We start from the raw sequence: 25,136 nt of genomic DNA, 5'->3' as shown, positions 1-25,136 counted from the left end.
CCAGTTACTGCACACACGTGTCATTCCCCCTCCCCTCCCTGCGTCTCCCTCTCCCCCTGGGGCCCAGAGGCCCATTTGTTGTCCCCCTAATTGTCATTTCTCCTGCATGCTCTTGGGCAGGGGCTGGAAGTGGAAGTGACCTTGTCTCCTGATCAGCTTCGTGCTGGGGCTCCCGCCCTCCCGGTGTTCCTGACGTACAAGATCAAGGCAAGGAGGTGGTTTCGGCATGAGTTGGGTGTGTGTACGGGGGACAGGGACAAACCAGATTGCTCCAAATAGGGCAGAGGGGACTGGCTACAGAGACACAGCCATCTGGATGTCATTACTGCCAGTCGTCCCCTCCCACCCCAGTCGTGTGAAACAGGCCTGGTGCGTGAAAGCTATAATTACGGGTAATCCCTTCTCACTGTGCATGGTTTGAATTTGGCACAACAGGAATGTGAAAGGGAGAAGGGGAAATACTGGCCAGACCCTCGGAGGGACCAACATCTGCATCAGTCATGAGTGCACATCTGGCACCCGTGCTGGGATTGGAAGCCCGGCGCTGGTGTGTTGGAAGCTCCCACAGTGAGTGGAGATGGAAAAGACGGTTGGCGCCCCAAGTGTAACCATCTCCCATAAGGACAGGCACAGACACCCCCTCCCCTTCCCCTAGAGGGGACGTTGGGCTGACACCACACTTGTTCTTCCTTTGGCCTGACCCTGCCCAGATGAGCTGAAAAACGCAGCCCTTGGTTTGCTTGGAGGCCAGGCCTCCTGTTTGCATCACAGTGCGCCAGGATAGCATAGCAGTGTGACAGCATCACGTCATGGCACTTTCGGAGCCACAGGGTGATGGGGCAGTGCGGGCTAGAGCTTAGAGGTACCAGAGGTTAGGAGATGGGAGTCCTGGGTTCTGTTCCCAACTCTGCTGCCGACGCGCCGTGTGACCTTGGGCCAGACATGTGGCTTCTTTGTGCCTCAGTGTCCCCATCTGTAAAATGGGGTGGATAATGCTCCTCCCCCCGCCATCCCCCCGCGTGCAAAATGCTTTGAGATTACCCTTTCAGCAAGAGGGGTGATGTGATCAGACTCCTGATATGGTCCAGCACCGGTGTCGTGCCACACAGCTCTCTAATGCGGTGCTCCGCAGAGTATGTCTGGAGCTAGAGGGCTGATCTCTGCCGGCAGGTGCAGGTGGGAGCAGGGTGTACATGGCGTGTCCTTCAGTCAGTTTCTGTGGCTGCTATGGGGCAATCCCAGGACCTGTGAGCTGTTCACAGCAGTCGCTTCTCTGAGGCTTTCCTGCAAAGTCTGAGCACAGTCAGGTCCCATTGGCCTCCGAGGGAAACTGGGGCTTTGGGCTCCTGGTAGGATCAGGCCCTTGAATAAAGAGAGACGAGATAAACCTGGAGGCAGGTGAATCCTGCATGGGCCCAGGCCAAAACCCTCTTTGCATAAAGCCTGGGGGGGGGGGGGGGAATCCCAGTAAGGATGGAGAAGATCCATTCAGATGAGACCTGCTCCTGCTTGTTTTCTTTGGCCTCCTCTAATGGGGAAGCAAGTGGGTCTGGGTGGACGGGCTTTGAAAGGTGCTTACGTGCTGGAAGCAGAGAGAATGGGTTTGGGAGGCTGGCTGACTCAGGGGACTGGCAGCAGGCTTCAGACCTTTCAGTAGCGAGTGGAAGCTGTTAAATCTGGCGGCTGCTTAGAGACCCCACGTGTGAAATTAGTTTGATCAGGCTCAGTCCGGTTCATAGTGGGACAGGCGTCCACAGTACAGCGGGAATTAACAGGGTCCCCGTCTAGACTTATCCCACCCTCCTCACCAGAGTATCTGAGCACCTCTCCATCATGCACGAAGCGACATGACTAATATCTGTCACCTGCGATTCGTTCTTTCTCTCATTCTGCCCCTGAGGGGAGAACTGTGTGTGCAGAGGGGTGCTCTGTTTTGGTAGGGTTGTTTTAATTAGTGTGATTAATGGTGTTATTTATGTACTTGCTGCTGTGCTGGGTTTATATTGGCAAAGGTGAGGTCAAAGAAGGTTTGGATGCTGAGAGGCCATGAAGACTGAGCGCCCCTCTCTGCCTAAACAGGGATCGTCCCAGGGCAGGGCAGGAGCTCACATATGGCACAGCATGGGGGACACTGCACCTGTCTGAACATCAGTCTGTGGGTCAGTGACTAGTGCAGGTCTAGGGAAGGTTAAGCAGTGACCTGATCACAGTCTAGAAGTACCTACGTGAAGAAGAGATTTCTGGTAGCAGAGGGTTCTTTAATCTAGCCGAAAAAGGGAGAGCGTGATCTCATGGCTGGAAGCGGAAGCTAGACAAGTTCGGACTAGAAACAGGGCACAATTTTTTACCAGTGAGAGTCATTAACCATGGGAACAAATTACCCAGGGGTGTGATGGATGCGCCATCACTGACAGGCTTTAAATCAAGACTGGCTGTCTCTTCCTAAAAGCTCTGCTCCAGCCCAGACGCCAGTTCTGGACTCAGGGCAGTAATCACTGGGGCAGTTCTCCAGCCTGTGTTACGCAGGGGCTCAGACTAGAGAGCACAATGGTCCCTTCTGGCCTTGCCATCTGTGGATCCGCATCTCTGGCTTCTTTCACCAGCGCTGGGAAATCTAATGGGACTTTTTAAAAAAAGCAAAGTGCAGAGAAATCCCTTAAAAATGGGTAAAAGGATGAACCGGAAAATCTAAGAGGAGAGCTCTGCGCAGGGACAGCCCTGCTCCCAAGAGAGCCCAGAGGCCATCTGCGGCAGGGCCCCGACCCCGGCTTTGCGTCCTGGGTTTCTCCCAGGCTAAAGTCACAGAGTGTGTCCAGCCACCCCAGCTTGTCTGCAGTACCAAAGTGACACCCAGATGCCTTGCTCAGAGGAAGAGGGAGGGGCTTGGAGGGCTCCACTAGGAATGGGGGGCACATCACTGCATGGCGCGTAGTGGGGAACTGTGAGAGGGGTTTTAAGAGTCAGTCACCACCACCAACGCCTGGGACCGCTTGTTCGTTGTCTTGTTCTAGGCGTTTGCTTCTGCTCTGTTCCCCTGCCTGCTCATTGTGTGTATGGCAACTGGATACTGGAGGGGGATGCAGGAGTCAGGGGGGGTAGATCCCAGGGCGGGGTGGATAGACGAGATGGCTAGAAATCATGCACAGATTCCAAAGGGGAGCTCTGTTTTCGTCTCCTGCAAACTCTGCTCCCTCAGCCTCGGAGGTTGGTCTCCTCTTGGACTGGAACTGAGCCGGAGAAGCTCTGGCCAGTCAAAGCTCGGAGGTGATGGATCCTGCTCTGGCTCCGGGACAGGACATGATGGAAAAGACACATTTATGTCCTAGCTGAACATCCAGTGGACATTCTTTGGGTAGCAGGGTAAGCTCAGAGCGCTCACCGCCTTGTCCCTTCCAACACGCTCCCCGACTCCCTGGGTGTGTAGTTTGCCCAGCTGAGGAGCTGTGTGTTTAATTTGAGGGTGATTGTCGTGAATTTTAATGGTAGCTGCTGCTTCTGCTTCTCTTTCCTAGATTTTATAGTGGACCTCACTCTGCTGCTTCAACTCACTCTCCCTCTCTTCCAGTTGTGGGACCCCCACCAACACTGCTGTTACCCCTCAGTCCTGCCCCACATCCCTCCCAGCTGATCCAGCATTGAGCTACTCAGACACACAGCTCTGCCAGTGCCCCTCAATCCCGACCTGCAGCCCCCCTGCTATTCCGGCCCTGGGATTCCTTACCGCTGTAGCAATAATGCCTTTATCCTGTCACAGGGCTGTTGTCTTTTAAAGATCTTCCCCATACCCAGTTCAGAGGAAGAATTATGCCCTATTAATAGTCCCCTGATTTTGTATGGCAATATCACTTTATAAACTTTAAATAGGCAGGACCACTTTCCTGAAGTGCAGCTACCTCTGGGGTGGAATATGGAAGCTGTTTAACAGCACACCGTAACGCTGGAAGTGACAAAGAATATTGTTGCTCTTTAAACCTGTGGGGGAAATGTAGGCGGGGGGACAGTGATATGCTGAGTTGGAATTTAGCCAGGATGCTGGTGTTGCAAAAGGATCTTTAGTGAGCACTGGCCATCAGTTCTGCATCTCAGTCAAAAGCCAGCACAGCACCCCTACCGAGGAGCGGGTCCAGTAACCACTGGGAAGCAAGAGTGCCCCTGTTCAATCATCCACACCCCTTCCTGCAACAGTGATCACCCAGCTATGCCATAAACAGGCCTCAGCCTGTGTAGCAAGAGACCAAATGCCGTCACTTCCCAAGGCCGCGAGCCTCATGGGTAAGCCCAGGGGTTTCTGAGCACCGTGAAGGTGTCACAGACATTGTCTCTCTTCCAATCAATTTTCCTGATGATTTATTTCTTGTTTTTTAATTGATATGGGGCAGGTCTAAGGCAGGCTGCCAGCGGCACCAGCCAAAGCCTCTCCAAGGTGTCTCTGGAGCCAGAGCCCTAATGCTCAGGCCACGGCGTGTAATGAACTCTCCAAGGACTCGGCTCGTGCTCTGTATTAGCTGAAGAAGCGTCTGGCCCAGCTGTTAACTGTCCCATTTAACATCATAAATTATTAACCTAATTTTGAGGAGGGTCGGTGACGGATCCTGCTGGTCTCGTCAGCCATCGTGCAGCCTCCGCCTCTGGGCACGGGCGGATTCTGCGGCAATGCCTCGGGTGGAGCAGCTCCAGGGGGTCAGTGCAGCTGCTCGGTGGTCAAGGGGTCGCCGTACCCCAGCCTCTGGCCTGTTTTATGGGTGCCCCGAGCAGCACGTGAGGTCAGGGGAAGCTGATTACGTACCTGCCCTGTGCGTTTCCTCCCTTCTTTCCCCCCACTTCTTTCTTTGATCATGAGCTCAAATTTGTTTTCAGTTTGAACCGCCGTCTCGCTAACCACGAGGGCAGGGGGCCAAGCAAAGCCAGGGTCTGGTGGCAATGGCTCCCCAGCGGATACAGGGTCCCCATGGGCAACACTGGGCCTGGGGCAATGCAGCAGGAGCATCCCTTTCCAAATAAACCTCTGCTCCCGGGCTCGCGGCAGCCACTCCCATACCGGGCTGGCAGTGGATACTCTTCCCACTTATCCCTCTGATATTGGCTGCTGCTCCCACCTGCCCCCCTGCGTTCATATGGGCCTGGGGTAGGTGCTCCCCAGTTACATGTTCATTGGGCTGCCCTGTTTTGCTGCTGTCTTCCAAATGGACAAGAGCATTTGACCCTTAAAAGTCTTGGCCATTAATGTGATATATTGTTATACACCGGCTAGTGGGTGTGGCAGCCCTGACCCTACAGGATGCAGTCAGAACCACTCAGCTGTGTGTCATAGACCCTCTGATGCTTAGAATTTATGGGGATTCTCCTTTAGCTCAAGTGGCCAGAGTTTGTGGGTTGGGAGCAGGAGGGGCTGGGGCTGTTCCCGGTCTTTCTGAGTCAGGTGTTTTCTGTGAAATTTCAAGTAAAATGAAAACATTTAGTTTTGGTTAAAATTTTTCACTGATCTTTTTGATTTTTCAGCAAATTGAAATGAAATGAAAAAGAACCACTTTGTGTGTTGTGTCGTTTCCTCCCCTCCACACACCCCGCCCCCCCACCATGCACATACTTTCGTCTTCCTTTCCGAAAGAAAAAAGGGAGGGACAACTGAAGAATCAAACCAAAATAAGCATTTTGAATGGAAATGAAATGAAAAATTTTGAAAAACTTTGTTTGGTCAAAAAATAGAAAAATCTCAGCAGAAACTGATTGATTGATTTACCTGCGATGTTTGTTTCCCTCTAACAGGTATTTATCACTGAAAAAATATAGAGAGAAATCTGTTTTGACCAGCTGTGCTATCGAGTCCTGAATGGCCTTGGGGTGCTGCCTAGTGATAGCCCCATCGTGTCAGAGGGAGGGAATTCCTGTAGCCTCTGCCTCCCAGGGCACATCTGCACACAACAGCTGGGAGCGCACATCCCCACGCAGGTAGACAGACACGCTAGCTCTGCTTGAGGAAGCGTGCTAGAAATCTCAGCGTGGCCGCGGCATGGGCAGTGGCTTGGACTAGCCACCAAGTGCGAACCCGCCTGACCTCTGGGTATGCACTGAGAGCTGCCACGCGGCCACGCTGCTGTTCTTAGTGCCCTGGCTCCCGCAGAGCTAGTGTGGGTCTGCCTGCCTGCTCTAGGAATCACGCTGCCAGCTGCTGCGTAGACACATCCCTCAGCTCATGCGCGGTCTGAGTGGAGCCCGGAAGAGTAAGGAAAGGCTCAAGGCCCTTTTCCCCTGCGTTCCACCTTCTTCCCCCCAGGTTACCATAGCAGAGGGAGATTGCTCGGTGTCGCCGTGCAGTATCCAGGCTAGGGTCGGATAGAGCCCTAGCCTTTCCCGCTGAATTTCCCAGGCCCCCTGGCTTGAAGCTGCACCTGGAGAGTGCTGAATGGCCAAGGTCAGAGGGGGTGGCTGTATTTCTGGTGGCTTTAAAGAATCAGAAGAGCAAAGAAACAGCTTCCCCACCCTACCCAGCTGGGCTAGGGAAGACAGAGAGGTGTCATGCAGACCGTGCCCCAAAAGCAGGAACCTGTACCCCCAAAGAGACCTGCCAACCCAAGAGGCCAGACTCCAGCCTGCTGCAAACAGTTGAATGACTCCAAAGACTTGAATGACTTACTCCAAAGAGAAAGGGGTGATGGGAGCTCACTCTTACCAAGCCCCAGCCGATTCCAACCGCTGAGGGCTCGATTCTGCCCTCCCTTACTCACCACGAGTGCTACCGTACTCCCATTGATTTCAACGAGACTTACAGTGGACGGTGAGCAGAATCAGGCCTTGTCTGAAGAACTAAACCCACAGGATACAAATATAGGACCCAGTCCTTTACTCAGTAGGTACTCAGGCCCATGAAAGCCAGGGGGAGTTTTGCCTGAGTAAGGACCCTGGGGCGTGAGCCACAGGGAGCAAAGTGTGAATGTCAGGAAAAGCCCTCCATTCGCCATGTGCCAGGAGACAGTGAGGAGTGCAGTGAATAGAAGGGGCAGTGGATTTTGTTCTTCACACCCAGACAACGCACAGACCTGCTGCGTGCCCATAACACAGCACTCAGCCTACACAGGTGTAAAATCCTCTGCACAGCAATAAAACACTCACATCTAGTCTATATATTTTGTAATCCCTTTAAAGGTTTTTTTTCTTTAAAACCCCTTGCCCCAGCTCCCTCCCACTCTCCCCCCAAAAATTATTATAAAGAATTATTGCCATGAGTATGTCTTTCCCAGTGAAAGGAGAAAATCGCCTCATTCATAATTTATCCCCTCAATTACTATTAATAAAGAAATATTTCAGCAGAAAATGGCCTGGGAAAATTACACGTAACATTGCATTAACATTCTATTTGAACATTTTCATCACATTTGTTATAGAGTTAATAAGAGGGATATGCTCCCCTGACTTCTTCATGAAATTATGGGCTGCCTATGAGAGTTTAATCTTTTAGACTTTATATAATATATTCACTTTACTAATTGAGCTATCCAAGGAGCAGTTAGGGATGTTCTTAAACGTGGAAGACAAAGTAATCAGGGCCATGACTTCCTGACTGGAGGATCCGCTTCCGGAGATGCGGAGCCACCCAAGTGAATTACACACACATGGGTGTTTACATGCTGATACACCTCTCGCTTACCTCTTCTTCTTACAGCTCAGATTCATCAGCACCACCACAACCATCACCATCATCACATGCTGATCTGCTGCCCTCTCTTTTGGGAGATGCCAGGTGGGGAGCTGGACGGGGCGGGGTGCTCTCTGTTCTTCTGATCTCCCTGATCAGCTGTTGTTTGCGACTTTGGGTGTCTTTGTCTGAGATTTAGGGCTGGCCATGCTCTGCAGTGCTGAAGAGCTTCCAGCCAGCCCCGGATGCCAGAGTATCTGAAATGTGTGTTGGGTCAAAGAGAACAGGCAGGGGAGATATGACTGGAGCGTGATAGCACATTCACCAGCTCCTTGCGGGAGGGTGTTTCTGAATGTGATTTGCATGCACCTGGAACACCATGTTGACCCTCCTTCTGGACTATCTCCTTGTCTCAAAGGAGCCGAGCCCCAAGACAGCTTAGGTGGGGAAGAAGTGGAAGCCCTGGGAAGGCTAAAGAAAGCTACTTGGGAGTGGGATTGGTTCAGGAGATGGGAATTTGGAAAGGCAGAATGAAAACATTCATCATTACAACTCACTGGGCCTTGGATTCTGATTGCAAAAGCTACTGTAATTTGTACTTAGAAGTTGTAACAAGAACAGCGTCTCTCAAGAGTGTTAAACAAAGGGATGTGTGTGAATAGAATGCATAAGGCACAGAGTGTGTATATAAACTGTGTGTATACACGTCTCTATGTAGCATATACACACTTCCCACTCCTACGGTGTAATAATTCTTTCCCCTGCCCCAGCCAGCAACCTCAAACAATGAACCTTGCCTCGCCCTGCATTGCAGCCCCTTTACAAATGGGGAAACTGAGGCACAGAGACTTAAGTAACTTGCCAGAGTAGAACACAGCCCCTGTCTTCCAGCCCTCCCTTTCCACGAGACCCTCCTTCCTTTCCATAGCTACATGCACACCCTCCGTGTGGGATATCAGGCCAAGGGACTGATCCAAAGCTCATAGGAGTCAGTGGGAGGCTGTCTGTGGACTATAACAGACTTCACTTCCTGGCCCACCCCAAGTGGAGGATGCCAGGTCCTACTGCGTCATCTGAACAGGAGGAGGGTTGTTTGCAGCCCGTGCGTGGGTGCAGAGGGTCCACCATCGCCGAGCAATGGCCAGCTGCCCTGGCTGAGAGAGAGCACAGGACCCAGCTGCTGCCATCAGAGCTGCTCCCTTCGGAGTGCCCTCGGCAGCACTTGGATCCTCTTCGCAGCCACTAGGGGGTGAGCCGGGGGCAGAGGCCGGGAAGTGGCACTCAGCTGTTGCCAGCGGCAGCCTGGCTCGGAGTGCGCCGGGATGCTGATTGCAGGTGTGTGAGAGCAGAAGCTGCCAGGAGGTCCAGCCAGGGAGAATCCTGCTCTCCCATTCGCTAGCATTGCAGAAGCGATGAAAAGGTGTTGTGGATCACGTGGCAAAGGCCACTGCAGAGGGAACCGAGGGGTTAATGAGAAGATTTTTTTTTTTTTTTTTGCACGTCAGAATTCGTTAGCTGGAATTCATGAGCCAACCAGTCAGACCCTCGGGAAAGGCCCATCTGCGCAGGAGAGAGCCAGGCGACAGCAGAATGGGCTGCCCTGCCTGGCCTGCCCTGCAAGGTGGCCACAGGAGCTGACAGCCAAGGGACCTTGTACCTCTCTTTGATCCCCTCCAGACAGCCCCGGGCTGGCTACATCCCAGCTTCAGATAGGAAACGGCCCGGCATGAGAGTGAGAAAGTGGGAATGGGCTAAAATCCCCTCGACCCACCCCTCCAAGCCTCCCGCCTCCCGCCGCTTTGATATGTGCTCAGGAGGAAATAAAGCAAGCAAGCGTTGCTGAGCTTGGCAGCTTAATCCCCTCCCATGTAACTTTTGTGCGTCAGGACACGCGGGACCCAGTAAACATCCAGCAGCCTCTGGCAGAGCCCGCGCAGGGCGGCAACCCTCTTTCTTCTGGCTCCTTAGCTAGCTGCTTGTCTGCCCCCCCCCCTTTTCTGTGGAGGAGCTGGAGGCAGGCAGGCAGTATGGGCCTCTGGGGAGCCCCCTGGCCCCCTGGGGTTAGCATCTGGATGCTGGTCCATCGCAGGGGAGGTGGCTGCCGGAGGAAGGGCCCAATGGAGCCATAAAACTGGTGGCTATTCATCCAGCACAGGGAGATCAAGGCTACATGCCGGGATTTCCCTTCCCCCAGGACATGTCAGGGTCATGGGGACAGGTACAGACCATCTGGATCCTTAGCCCGTCACTGGCTCTGCCGTGTGTCCTAGGGGCCAGCGACTTCAGGGTGCCTCTTGCTGACCATAGACTTATGGCAGGGGATTCCTGGCAAACCAACGGTTTGCACCCATGTTTCTGCCCCAGATGAGAGGAGCCTCAGGTGGCCGGGGACTTTCCCAGCAAAGGGCGGCAGGGCCCCTCTTTATCTTACACCTTCACACCTGTTAATTGACCGTCCTTGTGCACTCTCATCCTTCTGCCTGCCAGATAGGTAACTGGCATCCATTTACTGTGTACCTGAGAAGATCACAGGGTTGGCACAAGTTGGTCTCCCCGTAGCACCCACAATCTGCCAGATGCTTTCCAGAGAGAGAAGGCGGCCAAGTCTGTGCCCCTTACAATCTAGAAATGACAAAGCAGAGAGGTGGAGGGTAGGGGAAAGAGGAACAGCAGGAAGACAGAAAAATTAAGGCTGGAATGCGCCAACCTCACTTAAGAACAGGACACCTGGGTCCCTTCCGCCGGTCAGTTTAGCTGCTGTTGCTTGGACAGCATCTGCTATTCACATAGCCAGCCAACTTCCCCCTGTGTCTCGGACTCCCTTTGAAAGCCCATCAGCATTCCATTTCTGCCTGTCCCTCCACCCGTCCTGGGACCTCAGAGCCAGAACGGGGGGCTGAACCGACGGCGTGTCCTGTAGAACGCCTGTGGTTGGTTCTGGGCAGGATGGACCGCACTGTAAACAGGACAAGGCTTGTAAACAGCGCTCCAGCTGGGATCAATTTAGCCTGTTGGGGTTGCAGACCCGGCGCGGCAGGACACGGTGTCAGGGCATTGTCGAGGGGAGAGGGGAGAAAGAAGCTGAATAAACAAACACAGCTTGTCCCTTTTTCTCTTCTTTTTTTCGTCCCAGTGTTGTTATTTCAGCCGGACAATTGCTTTGCAGATCGAGGGAACAAGCTGGCTCCCAGTGCCGCCCTTTCGTATTGTGTTTTCTCATGGGAATTTGTCCTTGCATATGTGTGCAAGTATCTGTGTGTATGTGTATAGACAGAAAATAGTCTATATAAATATATTTGTACTGGGGAGGAGTATATTTACTTTCTTAAAACCCAGGTGAGGCAAAATATGTTGGATTTTGCTACTGTGGAAGAGTCTGCTTTTCCTGAGCGTGTGCAGCACACAATAATGCTCGTGAATGCACGTGCTTGTGAATGCATGCGTACAGTTTACACTCAGTGCATGTTTCTGCATGCGGGCCTACATTCTGCACTCTGCACGTGCATCTCTTAAGGACAGGGAAACCTTATGGAGTTGGAACGCTTTGCAAGGCTTTCCAGCTCATTTTTGGGCACACAGAGAGGGGAAAGCGAGTTGCCTAAAGTCTGTGGCAGAACTAGGAAAAGAACCCAGGAATCCTGATTCCCAGCCCTGTGCTCTAACCACAAGATCATCCTTGGTCTCAAGAGTAAAATGCATCAAGAGTTTGGGTAAATTCTGCTTTGCTAGGACCCTGGTCTGCGCTGAAGGCTGTACGTTAGAGGCTTCCTAATTTTCATGTCTTAATTTTATTTGTCCCACATTTCTCCCTCTTCTCTCTCTCTCTCTCTCTCACACACACACACACAAACCTCTATTGGAAAAACGATTTTAATACCCATGGCACATTGTCCGGGTGTGATATAAAATCCAATGGCATGTGGCATTTGGAAAAGGTCACTTCTCCCATCAGGATTCATTATCCTGCTTCAGCCCAGGAAGCCACCGGGTTACCCCCTCCTCCCCAGACCCCTTGCCCCCTCCCATGAGGCATTTGGAGAGCTGAGAGAGGGGATGAAGAGGCTTCCCGGGTAGGGCTGGAAGTTGAGCAGTGTCAGCGGGGTCCCTGCAGCTCCAGAAGCACGGGCTGCTGCTTCTCCAGGTAACAGGGATCTCCCTCTGTTGGCCGTAGTAGCAGGTCCTGTATCCTCTCTGTGGAGCAGCCACTAGACGGTGATGTTACGCACCTTGCTTATCATTTCCGCTCCAGTAGTGCCAGGGCCTCGGGCAGGGATGGGGTGGTAATGGCTGGGCCGTGTTCCGATTGAAAGGTGACAAGTGCTGGACCCATTTCCCACTCCAGGTCAGCAGTTCCAGGGGAACACTTCGTCTTCGTGTTGAGTTCACAGGCAGATCCGACTGCCCTCCAGTGGGTGATGTCAAATCCGGTTCCCTTCGTTTGACCCTTTGACCGCACTCCTATCCCTGTTGTTCGTTAGTTGTCCCCCGCAATTATTTGGTTTTCCAGGTCCTGTGGACCCCCCTCCTAGGCTGGGGGGGATCCTTTCGCCGTGGGCGGGCTTCACCCGCCCACTTCCTGGATCCCAAGACGAGTGGGTGATGTCAGCGCTATTTAGCTGTACCTACAAAGCGACAGATGGTCCTGGAGCCGGGTGGCAGTTCCGAGAGCTCTCATCCCAGCCCTGCCTCTGGCGTCCTCCTCACCTCCCTGGGCCTTAGCTTCCTTCTCTGTACGGACAGCTCATGTCGGGAGCGTGGTTGTGTAAATGTCTGAGCATTATCCCCGGGGTCGGGGCGGGTTAGGGTTAGGCTGTGATGGAGCTTTGATCCGAGCTCCCCCTGCCCGTGTGATTTGCAGTCTCTGTTCCTCGCCGCGCAGTGCTCTGCCTCGGCATGGACACAGAACGAAAATGCACCTCTTCCCTGTTTCACTTGTTTTATTTTTCACTGCGCTGGTTTTGAAGCGTCCCTTCAGCTCGCAGCTCATGACGTTGGGCTGATCCTCCGGTGAGCTCCGGTGGAGAGGAGAAACCTGTGCAAGTTCCGGAAGCCCAGCTCCTCCACGGCTACCTTCCCTCGCATGCCTGCCCGGTGAACTCCTCTTAGCACTTGGGCCGTCGACTTGGGGGGCACTCAGAGTCCTCTAGGGCTCATCCCTGTTCTGGGTGGGAGACCCAGAGTGCAGTGCAGAATGCACCGGGCTTTCACTTCTGCAGAGCTGCGGTTGAACTTTGCTGTGGTTGCAGTGAGTTTGATTAGTCTCAGCCGAGCTCCGCAGAGAGATTTGTCCACACAAGTGAGCATCCCGGGCGGATGAGCGAGGTTGAGGGTGGGGGGAAGGTGCAGGTCGGGATTGAGAGGCAATGGCAAAGCGGTGTGTGTGGTACTCAGGGTGGGATAGCAGGGGGCTCTGGGTAAGGGCTGAGAGCCATCAGCAGAGCAGGGAAACCTAAAGCAAGAATAGTGGGGGGATGCTGCAGGTCAGGATCGAGATTCCCTAGCAGAGGGGTGGGGGAATACGTGCCTAGCGCCTGCTTGTTTGCCTAGCTCTTGCCTTTCCTTCTGTTCTGTTCCGGTTCCCATACAATGCCTATCATTGTGCCTATCCCTCCAGCTAGTCCCTGCACTGCCCTTCCCAAACCGTTCCCAGGAAATCGCTGTGGATCACAGTCTAAAGCTGCCTTCAGGTCACACACATGGGGCAGCTAGGCAAATCAGCCTGCTTTGTGAGGCCTCTAGAGATGGTGACTTCAGGCACCTGTTTGAGGCCTGGAGGAGGGTGGGGTGGGGGTACATTTTCGTAGTGGATCATATCATCCAGAGCTGAGGTGGGGAATTTCTCTTACATACTGCTGGGGATTCTGCGCCATTACCGTGTGTCCTCCTGACAGGTCACCTTGTGGGTGTGCCACAGGGGCTTGGCCTCAGGAGTCCTGGGTTCTCCTCCCGGCTCTGATACAAACTCCCTGGGTGAGTAAGGGCCCTGCCCCGCTTTGGGCTTCGGTTTCCCCACCTGTAGATGGGTGAGTTGTGAGAAGGAATGTTTGTGCAGTGCATTGAAGATGCAAAGCCCCAGGCGTTTACTGGAAGGGCAAAGTCTGATGGAGGAGCGTGTCTTTCTGGGGGGGAAGGAGCAGAGGAGTGGCTGTTCCCGGGGAGCAGAGAATCTGATGGTTTTTGCGGAGGGGAGAGGAATTTGATGCCTGCTGCAAGATGACTTAGTGTGCAAAGGGTGATGGTAAACGGAGCCCCTTCCTGCCATATAAACACCAGTGAGTTATGGGTACCCCAGCCTCTAATTATGCAGTCAGCCCCAAATAGCTCTGTCTAACGAGGCTGACAGACTAATATCTCAAGAGCCCTTAATGCGTTATCATCTCTCGCTGTATGACCTCATATTTATAACTGCTCTGGTGGGAGGTTGAGAAACGTCCTTTTCTCCCCCCCCACCCCCCTCCGAGCAGGGGCTCTTCAGCCTCTTCTGTTCAGATCAGGAGGAGAGAGGAGATATCTCCCCATCCATCACCAGTAGAGTTCGCGCAATTAGATGATTAAAGACATTTTTTATAATATTTGGAAGAGGCTTTGAAACATTTCTCAGGGAGCGTGATTAATGCCTGCTTAACCCTTCCCTGGCCTGGCTGGAGAGCCCGCCTCGGCGGAGACCCAGAGCAGCAATGGGCGCAGGCAGCTGCCCGCCGGCGGCTACACCCAGCTCTGTTCCTCTTCGTTCCAGCTGGCAGTTGCAAAGCCCCAGGCCCAGATCCCTGACAAGGTGTGATTCATGGGCCCAGGGCACCTGCAGGAAGCACAGGCCCCACGGCAGTTCCTAGCCCAACTGGGACTTCGTGGTTTCTGAGGCTTCAACGGCTCAAGGGCTCAGGAAGTGAGCCCCCCGAGGCTGTTATGCAAGAGGCTTGACACACAGGGTCACACACATGCCGCACTCCTGCTGCCACGCATGGTCTTCCATGCTTCCAGTTCCATGCCACACACTCAAGCAGGGCCCAGCACACACAGAAATGGATGGAGATGAGGGTGCTGAGGGTCTGACGCCATGGGGTCTGCGGTCCCTTAGCCCAACAGGGAGAGAAACATCGGCCTAACCCCACGCTTCTGCTCTCCTCCGAATTTCATTAGATCTGTGTCTGCCTGTCTCTCACCACCCATCTCTCCGCCGACCCAGCTCTCTGATGACATTGCTAAAGTGCCTGTCGCTGGGACATCTCTTTAATCGTGGAAGGATTTGCACAGAGATTTTCACAGGCACAAATGCCGTGGGCACCTGTGAAGGTCAATGGGATTTGTGCATTGGGGAAACTCCCCCTTCGTGTGTAGTTTCCCAGAAGTCCCATATGTGCAGGTGTCATTGGCTCCCTGGTAAGCACAGTTAATAGCTAGGGAACCCTTTCACTCCTTTTCAAAATAGCTGATGTGGACTGTTAATTATTCCAACATGAAAGTGGCAATTTCTCCTTGAACTTGGGAACTAAACCCTCCTGCTCCAGTCACAGTTGCAATATTTCATAATCTCAATTTCTTGTCAATTGATTGCCAGATAGAAGCGACAGCCAAAGAGGGCCACAAGCGTCTGCGACCACCACCCACCGTATGGTTTTAACTCTTCCCCTCTGTAAGTTTTCATTATTTTATTCTTCTTCTTGTTGTTGTTATTTAGACAAACTTGAAAACAGTAAGAAACAAAGAGACACTTCCTGGTCGTACTTCCGTTTATAAATAGCTTACAAGAGGTTAATAATGATTAATAGATGTTTTAATTAATGGTTAATCTATCGTTAGAGAGTCCAAGAGGTCACAGGTTTATTATAATCATAGCTTATCACTCACTATGGCACCTCCATATGCTTATAGCCATGTAGAACACATGCTACTCCCATCTGTAACATGCCTGTAATATCCTTTATTAACCCTTTGTAAACTACTTATAAAGGGAACCATAGTTAAAGCACGATCAAAATCCTAACATGTCTGGAGTCAAAGAACCCTGCAAAATGGCTGGGCAGGAGTTTGTTATTAGTTTAAACATTGTCTTAGTTGACTGGTAGAGAAGGGAAACAGAAAGAGACCAAACTAAAAATGCATCTGAATAGTGTTCTGTGTTACCAAGTGCAAGGACAGACACAGACGGATTCATCACAGCACTTCTGTCCATTTGATAGTATCCAAATCCTCTTGAATCCTGGGAATTCCTGCAGCATCTAAGCACTCCTGCGCCATCAAGGAACAGAGCGTGGACACCCCCTTCCCCCCCCCAGCCCCCGCCTTGAGACCAGGCAGGAAGGCAGCCCCATTTCATGGGTGGAGCACAGCGAGAGGGATGACTTGGTTTGCCCCAGGTCATGCGTGGCATCTGAAGCAGCGCCAGGAACAGAGCCCAGCTCTCCTGTGACCCGAGCTAGCACCAGAGCCATGACCCACCCTTTGTGCCCAGAATGCTGGCTTCCTCGTTCTATTTCCCTTCTCTGCACTTTCCCCTTGGAGCACTAAAGATGAGTCCCTTGGCCTACCCCTGCCCGCTCCCCATGGAACGCCACCTTTCTCGTCGCTTCTGTTCCCTCCAGTTAGCACGAAGGGTTCCTCCAGATCCCCCCCTTCCAGCTCCCTTAGGGTTCTCACTCCTGGGGCAGTCCACCCGCCCCCGCCTCCCCCGCCCTGAGGTATCAGCCAGGAGCCTGCAGCAGGAGGGATCAGGCAGGAGAGATCAGGGTGGCTCTTGGCAGTCTGCGGGAGGGCAGACCCTGCTCCCAACCCAAGCAGCAAAACACCTGTCCTCTTCCTGGCTCCCTGACCTGCTAGTGGCCCAATTGAAACCCTAAGAACATGGCCAGTCCTCAGCACGACTCGACAATTTCCCAGTGCTCACGGGGTTGTCTGTGGCCGTTTAAACTCACATGTCCTGAGTGGAGCTCTCACAGTGGGGAGCCTCAACTGGCCATTGGCTAGGCGGGGCAGTATCATTATCTCCATATTCCTGATGGGAGAAACTGAGGCACAAAAGGTGAAGTGAGGTGGCCAAGGCTGCACATCAGGACTAGAACCCAGGAGTCATGGCTCCTAGCCCCACCTGTTCTAATCACTAGACTGACACTCTTCCTTGAGCTGGGGATGGAGCTCAGAAGTCCTGACTCCCAGCCCTCTCCCCCGCTCCAACCCCTGGAACTCACTCCCCTCCCAAGCTGAGAGTAGGAGTCCTGGCTCCCAGTTCCCTGCTCTAATCCACTCCATCAGGCTTCCTCTCCTTTGGGTGCCTTGTCCAAATTGTGTTTCGATAAGCTCTGGAGATGCAGTGATGAATTCCAGAGACACTGGAATCCCACCCACCAGCTCAAGGTCTCTGGGGTCTCCGGGGGAGGAGACGATGTTTAAACAGACTGACACAGAAACAGCTGACCCCTTGCAGGCAGGAGTGAGCAGATTCTCCTTGCTAGCAGCAGCCGTTGCCGGGAGGTAGCTGCAGCCAGGGGTGCAGCAGTGGCGAGGGTCCCTGTCATGCCCCATTTAGCCAGTCACACAGCCTCTGATGGGTCAGATACCGTTATCTCCATTTACAGATGGGGAAACTGAGGCACAGAGCAGGGCAGTGACCTGCTCACATGAGTCCCGAGCTCTTTGCAGCCAATGCTGTGCGCTAATCACTAGACAAACTCTCCCCATCCTCAAGTAGCCACTGAGCAATGAACAGGAACGAAAGCTGTGCTGACCCTTCAACTAAGTGGGCTTTGGGTACTCAGTGGGTTGGCTCTGGGTGGGTTGGCTCTGGGTGCCGTCAGGGACATCTTGGCCAACAACTCTCACTAATAAAAGCTGGGGTAATGCAGTAGAGAGAACCCCATGCTGGGAGGCAGGGGTCTCTAGAGATGAGAGCAGGGGAGCCAGAGTCAGGTCTACTAGGGCTATTCCTGTCTCTGCCACTGACTCCCTGTATGACCTTGAGCAAATCCTGTCATCCCTCTGTGCCTCAGTTTCCCCCTCTGTGAAATGGGGATGATAATATCATTGTGATCATCCAGTTCCCTAGAGCTCTTGGAGCTCTGCACAGGGAAGGCCCTAGAGTAGGGGAGAGCATGATGCTGAGCTGTTAATGTCTCCTCCCCAGAGCCAGGCCTCACCCCTTCTCTGGGCCCTGCTCAGGAAACCATCCTCCGGAACCTGACTCCCTTTCCACCCTGGGAGTCGGAGCGGTCATCTTTATTCTCCCTTTCCACTCGTGATGAGTGGGGTCAGCTGCCTACCATGGTGGGCACTTCCCCTGGCGAGCAAGGCCCAGCCCGGTTCAGCTAGTTCCTTCTGAGGCAGGCCCGGGTGCAGCATTGCTGAGAGCCTGGCCCTGAAAGGCTGCTGAGAGCTGGTGCTCTCCCATCAGGAAGCCAAGGAGTGAGGGCTTTCTTCCCTGCTCCCCAAGAGCTTTGACGCCTTGAGGGGGCCTTCTCCCAGCTGAGCTCCCTCTTCCCTGTGTGGTGTCTCGGCTCTGCTCCCTGCGAGCGGCCGGTGCTGCGGCAAGCTGTCATGTCACTGCGCTAGGACCACCCCTTCTTCCAGGAGCTTTGCCAGCACTTCCCGGAGCTGGGAACCCTGCCGGGGGTCGCAGGACTGTCCAGTGTCAACCCGTTGTTTGCAGGGTTGTTGGAGCTGTGTTGGGCCCAGGATATTAGAGACAAGCTGGGTGAGGTGATATCTTTTACTGGACCAGCCTTGGTTGGTGAGAAGAGAGACCGGGAGAAGAGCTCCGTGTAGCTCGCAAGCTTGTCTCTCTCCCCAACAGAAATTGGTCCAATAAAAGAGTTTACCTCACCTCACCCCACCCCTGATCTCTCCTGTGAACCTGGGCAGGCTTCAGTCATCTCAGCCTCGCACCCCAGGGGACCCGCAGGCAGAGAGGGGCTGAGCAGAGCATCCCACCGAGCCCACGCAGTCCCCCAGCTGGCCTGAGGAAAGGGGTCAGGCCGGGGGTGGGGTTTTTATCTTCCACTTTGCCTGGCCTTCCTTCCCGCCCAGCCCTCCCGTCCCACACCCATCCAGCTAGACAGGAGGGAGCTGAATTTAGACACACCTGCCCAGCATCACGTCTCAAGTGCTCGTCTGCTCCATCGAGCGGCCCGTGGGTGCGGTTCCTGGCACTGAGGAGTCCAAGCCACGGGAAGGGGGTGAAGCTGCTCACGCAGGCGCTGTGCTCGGGCTGGGTGCAGCCAGGGGAGAGATGCTCCAGACCCCCTGGCTCCAGACCCCTCTTCATTGCTTATTTCTGGGTCATTACATTCGACAGGGAAAATTTGTTTCTGTCCAGAGCAGATGCCCGGACAGTCTCAGGCCTCTTGGGAATTCATCATCCCGAGCATTTGTTTGTGGGTCTCCAGGACCCTCTGCCCCACAGACCAGCCACAGGCCCTGTTCTCTCTCTCTCTCTCCCCCGCATACACAAAGAGGGCCCTTCCACTCCTCCCACACATGGGGGGCGGAGGAGGGGGGGATGGACTAGCCCATACACACACACACGTGCACGGGGAAGGGGCTTGTGCTTCGGGCTCAAAGCTGAGCTGCTCCAAAGGGCTGCCTGGGTTTAGGTCTCCAGAAGTGCAGATTCCTGGCTTGGCCCGGGGTTGGTGCAGGAAGCGGGCGTGACCCCTGATGGCCCCTCGAGCTGCTCCTGAATCACCACCCTGCTCTGAGCAGCCGCTTTCACCAGGCTGTGCTGGGCGCGCCGAGCAGAGCTACAGGCCGGGGCAGAGAGGATTGTAATGCAGGGCTTGCCCTGTGCAAGGTGGGGTATTTGGGCATCAGAAGGTCAGAGTTGTCCACAGCAGACCAATGGTCCATCTCCTCCACTCTCTTGCCCCTGGCTGCACAGGAAAGAGCAGTTGCCTGTCTCGTCTGGTACCCCTCCTCTGCTGTAGCAGAACAGTCCCAGGGGGGCTGAGGATGCTCAGCACCTCCAAAGATTGGATCAGAAGTGGGGTGTAAGCATCTCCCAGTCATCTCAATTTCATTAACTCTGAACCCTAATGATGGTTATGGAATAATGCTTGTCTTGTGGAATATTTATACAGGTAACGATAATGGAGACTATAGCAGCAGTGACATTTTTTATGACTCTGATCATTGTAGCAGAAATGTTCAACTGCTCTGAGACTGGGCTGAGTTTGGGATTGTGGGTGGAGTTTGTGTTTGTGTTTCCCCCTTCAAATTGACCCCCCCTTCCTGCATTAAATGAGAAAAGGCAGTGAGACCAGCTCTCCTGGCAGTTTGCTTTCTCCCATCACATCCTGGGGGCACAGAGGTTTGTCCCCGGAGCAGCTGGGGTAGGGAGCATGTGTTGAGTGAGATGATAAATGTGCCACTGCGCAGTGTGATAAATGGCAAAGGAGCAGGGAGCCAAGCCCAGGGGTGGTGATAGAAGTAGCAGTCTGTCTCCCCACTCCCTGCCCCCACTGCCATCTACCTCCCTCTGAGCAGCATGTGAAGAAGGGGGGTGGTGGAAAGCCCAGATACCAGGCCAACCTTTGGCACATTTATTGACACTCCCTGAGTTCATACCTCAACTCTACAATCTTTCCCTGAGATTATTAAAAATTAATTGATCTCTTTTATATCCCCCCCGATACCCAATGCCGCTTGGAGTTGGGGAGGAAGGTGGGGATGTGTGTAAAAAACACACTGATAAATGTTAATTACTCTTTTACGGCCCTTGTCAAATTCCAAAGCAAATCGTAAATTCATTAAACTCTAACGGATTAAGCACATGCAGCTTATTTAGTCACCATAAACAAGATCATTTGGATGTTGATTTTTCCTTTTTTATTGCTCCAGCAGAAAAGAAAAAAAAAAAAAGAACCAAGGAGCAGTTGGCCAGTTCCTAGGGAGTCTGAAAAGTTCCGGTTCTTGTAATACCTTGCTGCCGGAGCTCCATGGCTGCTCTCTGTGTTACAGTGGCACCTGCAAGCCCCAAACCAAGATCTGGGACCTCACTGGCTACGTGTGATACGTGCACAGTAAGGGAGAGTCCCAGCCCCAAAGAACTTACAGTCTAAATAGACAAGGGAAAAGGGAATGCAGCGGTTGGTGGTAGAGCAGCGAATAGAACCCAGGTGTCCTGATGCCCAGTTAAGTGCCCTAGCTCCTAGATGCTGATGCTCTTCAGTAGTGGGGCAGGGTCTGGTGAGAGATGGGACAGGAAGTTCGTTTAATGGGATTCTGTCCCCCCCTCGCCTCCCCAATTCCTTTACAGTGGTGGCTTGAGCCTGGATCGGGCAACTGGATCGAGCTGCGTGTCGGGAACTGCCCAGTGGTGACTTCCATCCAGACGATGGGCTGTGCTCTGGAGTGCATAGGTCTGCGTTCAGCTAGCTTTGCATGGAATTTGGCTGAGCTAGCAGGGTGCCCGGAAAAGTACCTCCGCTCTCTGTGCTTTGCAGAGCCCTACTGGGCCCGACGGAGTACTCGCTCCAAAGAGCCGCGAGCATATCTCCCTCCCCAAGCCCAGCCGCGGGGATCAAGAAGTGGCCTGGGAGTTGAGGACTTACCATTTGACAAGGGCTCCCCACAATGGGGACAGGAGGTCCCCAAACCGACTGAGCTTCCACCCACATCCTCGCTCTGCAATTCATTCGCCCTTTGATTAAGCCTCCAGTGAGGAAGGGAAGGCTGGGGGAGCAGTTCCTGGCCAGCCCCGGGGTCACCCCGCCCATGGAGTGACTGCGAGGGCTGAGCATGCAGGTTCACCGAATGCAGCTGTTTCCACTACACCCCGAGGGGCCATCGGCATTTTAACCACTGCGTCATCTAGCGTCTAGGCCTGTGCTCCTCTGTGTCAGCACCCCTCTGGGGGCGTTGCCCTGGTGCTGCTAACCGTGGGGATTTTTAAAGTCTAGTGTGACTTCGTCTCCTGGCCATTTCCGGCTGATCCAAAGAACAAGAGCCATGATTTAGGGCCCTTCTGCTTAAGAGACCTCATCAGCGCTTCACTTAATGGAAATCCGTGGTAGTGCTGGAGAGAGAACCTGGCCTCCTTGCCCCCGGCTGTCCCTTCGTCCTTGTGTTTCCTGTCTGCGCCTCTCCCTGGCCTGGCCGACACAGCGAGCTCACCAAAGGGTTGGCTGCTGGGGAATTGGTTTAAGGGTGTCTCTGTCTGATCAGGAGTGCGGACAGTGGTTTTCTGGGTTCTGCTGGTTAATGTCTGCGATGCGCTTCCATCTGAGTGTTGGGTAGTCACCGTTATTTGGTCGGGAGTAGTGAGGATTAAACCTGGACAGAGCCACCTGAAAAGCCACCTGTTCTTGGTGCATGGGTCAGACCAGAGCTCGCTTACAATCTAGGCCTCCCCTCTCCACTGGCTTCCTTGGGGCTGCAGGAGAAAGGTGAGAGGTGCATCAGGATGTCAGCTTCTCCAGGGCTTCATTCCCTGGCAGTGCTTTCCTCCTTTCAGTCTTCAGCCTTTTCCTTGGCAGGTACAAAGTGCACTGATAAGTTTCTGCACAGGGCATCTGTCCCAGCCAAACCTGGGAGCAGGTTTGCAAGGCCAGGTGAGGGTCTTTTCGCCATGTTTAGTCTCACAGTGGTCCCCCGCCCCCGCTCCAGACTCAGAGACCTCCTCAGGGCCGGCAGATTGGTAAGCGCAGTGTGGGCAGTCAGGGGTTAACGGAAAGAACATGCCCCATGCTAAGCAGTAGCTAAGAGCCACTAGCTAATAACTTTATGGCTTCAAAGCCAGGCATTTATCATGCTGAAGTTTGTTTATGCACTAGTTATATGGCACATTATACCAGATCTGTGCTGGGCTGATAAATTCTAGATGACAAGCAAGGCTACCGAGGGGACTTACTGAGTCCAAAAGACCAGTAGCTTTTTCCTGAACTCTGCTTTCCGAGATAAGGGCAGTTTTTCCCTCTTTTGTTTTGTAAGGAGGGGAAAACAAAACAAAACAAAAATCACCTCCAACAACCTGTAAACTTAACAAAAACGTGAGGGATTATTTTTTTAGTTTTCTGGGCTTTTGGGTGGGGTGGCTGGCTGTTACCTTTCAGACAGATCCCAGGTGATCGATCACCTCTCTGCGAGAAAGTTCTGAGTTTGGTCCCCACTCGGAGTTGTGCAGATAGTGGGTGTGGGCCCCGCCGGGGGCACTGTGAGGGCGCCACGCAGGTGAAGGTGGAAATTAAAGTACTCCAGGCACTTTTTGAACCTGACCATCCTCACCAACGTTCCTTAACTCACTAACACAAGATCTAATATTAATAATTACAATTATTATTCCTAGCCTCCTGAGCCCCTAAAACGAGATGGGTCAGTTTTATTCTCCCCATTATATTGATGGGAAACTGAGGCATAAGGAAGGGCTGTAACCTGCCCAAGATCAAGTAATGAATCACGGGCAGAGCTGGGAATAGAGCCTAGGTCTCCTGGCTGCTCTAACCACTAGACAGCACATCTATTCTGTTTTGAAGATACCTTGAGTATGCCTAGGGCTCTGTAAAGCTGGCCTCACTCCTGTTTAGCGTCCCAGCTGCTGGAATGCCCAGGAGAAGTCCTAGGCGGACACACCGGTGGGAATCCTGTATCTCTCCCAAGGGGACAGAGGTTGTTCAGTTCTAATGTAGCACAGACCTTGTGCTTAGTGTCCGAGATGGAGCAGCAAGGTTAGTTAGCGTTCTAGCCCTTCAGCTCTGGCTACCTGAGCTCCGCTCCTGGCAGGCACGCTAACACGCCCTCCCCAGCTGTACCCGGCCTGGCGATGTGTCACCAGCCTTTGATTCTGCATATCTGAATGCAGAGGAGGTTTCAGTTCCCCCCCAGCGGGTAGAGTCCCTGCTGGGAACTCAGCCCGATGAACTCAGTGGCACCTGGCATGATGGTGCTGAGGGCTGAACGAAAGAGACAAAACCTGCCCAGACTTGTGGGCATTGGGTGTACGGACTTTGGCCCCCCTGGTAATCAGGGCAGCGCCTGCGCAATGGGCTTGCAGAGGGAGAAGTGAGAGGGCACTGGGTTTCAGAGGGCAGGGGGCCAGTTAGCTTGGGGACAGGAGAGACTCCGAGCAAGGGGGTCAGATCCCATGTTGATGGCTGTAGTGTCAAACCCTAGTTAGGGAGTTAAGAGCGGCTGTTCCCTTCCCCGAGTTGGCAGCCTCACTGCTTTGCCAGTGGCCAGAGCCCCTGCCCCTCTGTCCTGCCAGGTTCATCCCAGAGCAGCAGGCAGGGGGAGATCTCTGTGTTACCTTCCCCTTCTCTCTCAGCGCCTCCAGCATGGCTCCCATTGCTTTTCTGCTGGCACTGCAGCATGTGCGCACATGTGTGTTTGTATGTTCACATCTGGGTGTTTGTATGTGCCCGGGTGTATGTGTGTGGACATGCATCCCTGTGTGTGTGCACGTGGGTATTTGTAGGCAGGTACATGGCGGCGTGCGTCCGTCTCCACAGCTGTGTGTGTACCGGCCCCTGTAGGCTGTAAATACTGCCGGCGTGTCAGGGAGGTTGAGCAGTTTATAGCTCAAGGTCAGGCCCGTGAATCATAAAGAGGTGTCGGAAGGCGCATTAACTCCTAGCCTTCGCTCAGTCTCTGGGTGGTTTCAGGCGGGGCCCTGGAGGCAGTGATTAAAGGGTGCACCTTCCCCTTTAGTTTTACGGTAAAAGGAAAGCAGTAAATTAGAGGCCCCCGGGCTTGGTGCAGGCCCAGCCTCGGCTACCTGGGGTACCTGCCCTGCTGCCCCCAAGAGAAAACAGGCCCAGGCCCCCGTACCGCTGATCATGTTGTCCAGCTGTGCGGTCAGTGGAGCTGTGGCAGCTCAGCCCTTCCCCGCTCCCGGGCTAGCACCAAGGAGGGGCACAGGGCTAGAAGCCTTTTCTGTGCTGCTGGGAGAGCCCCGGTTCCTCCTTGCTGCGGATGGGAAAAGCTCTCCTCGCCCACTGACTCCATGCTGCCCCCGCGGGCTCTCCCAGGGGACACAGGGCGTTGTTCGGAAGGGTTTTCCCTGCTGTCTCTCTGGGCCGTGTGTGCTTCCTTTGCACCCGGCATGTTGTGCTGGAAAAAACACCCCCCCTCCAAGCTCGGCCTCCCCATACCAGGACAGTCCGTGTCCAAGCCAGTCGAGAAGGGCTTTGAGCAGCCCCCTTCCTAGTCTTCTCTGGCTGCGTCTCTCAGGCCTGGCAAGGCAGTGGCCCTTTTGCTCTGCACCTTTTTACGACTCCGGCTATAATTAACTTGAGTAATAAAATTTTTTGAATCCAAATAGATATAATTAACATTTAATGCCCATGGTTTTTTGCGAATCATCAGGACTATTAAGAGCTGGGTATTGATTGAAGAGGTGAGGCAGATGTCTCTGTTATTGGATTGGGATTGCAGGGGCCAGGGGAGAGGAGGAGGAAGAGACTTCAAGGAAAGGACCTCTTGCAGGAGGGACTCAGGGTCCCTGCCCCATGGTGTCTCCTTTGGGCTTCTCCAGCTTCCCCTGAGTCCCCCACCCTCGCCCTTCCCTCCTGGTACGAGTCTG

At 53.6% G+C, this 25,136-nt stretch overlaps 1 protein-coding gene across 6 annotated transcripts in view; it reads left to right on the top strand.

The window, feature by feature from the left end:
- The window catches only part of RNF220 (ring finger protein 220), a 329,969-nt gene that overhangs the window by 120,344 nt on the left and 184,489 nt on the right, over positions 1-25,136 (top strand). For 3 of the 6 annotated variants that reach the window (XM_043552504.1, XM_043552501.1, XM_043552503.1), the window contains exon 3: positions 15,192-15,266. The exons of the other annotated variants lie outside the window; for them this stretch is intronic. In XM_043552504.1, coding sequence (XP_043408439.1) covers positions 15,192-15,266 — 75 coding nt within the window. The remainder of the gene's footprint in view (positions 1-15,191; positions 15,267-25,136) is intronic. 6 annotated transcript variants of the gene reach the window in all.

Source organism: Chelonia mydas, chromosome 8, assembly GCF_015237465.2.
Source record: "Chelonia mydas isolate rCheMyd1 chromosome 8, rCheMyd1.pri.v2, whole genome shotgun sequence".
In the NCBI taxonomy this organism is placed as follows: domain Eukaryota; kingdom Metazoa; phylum Chordata; order Testudines; family Cheloniidae; genus Chelonia; species Chelonia mydas.
Note: the sequence above shows the minus strand (reverse complement) of the source record. Positions and strands in the feature narration are given on the sequence as shown.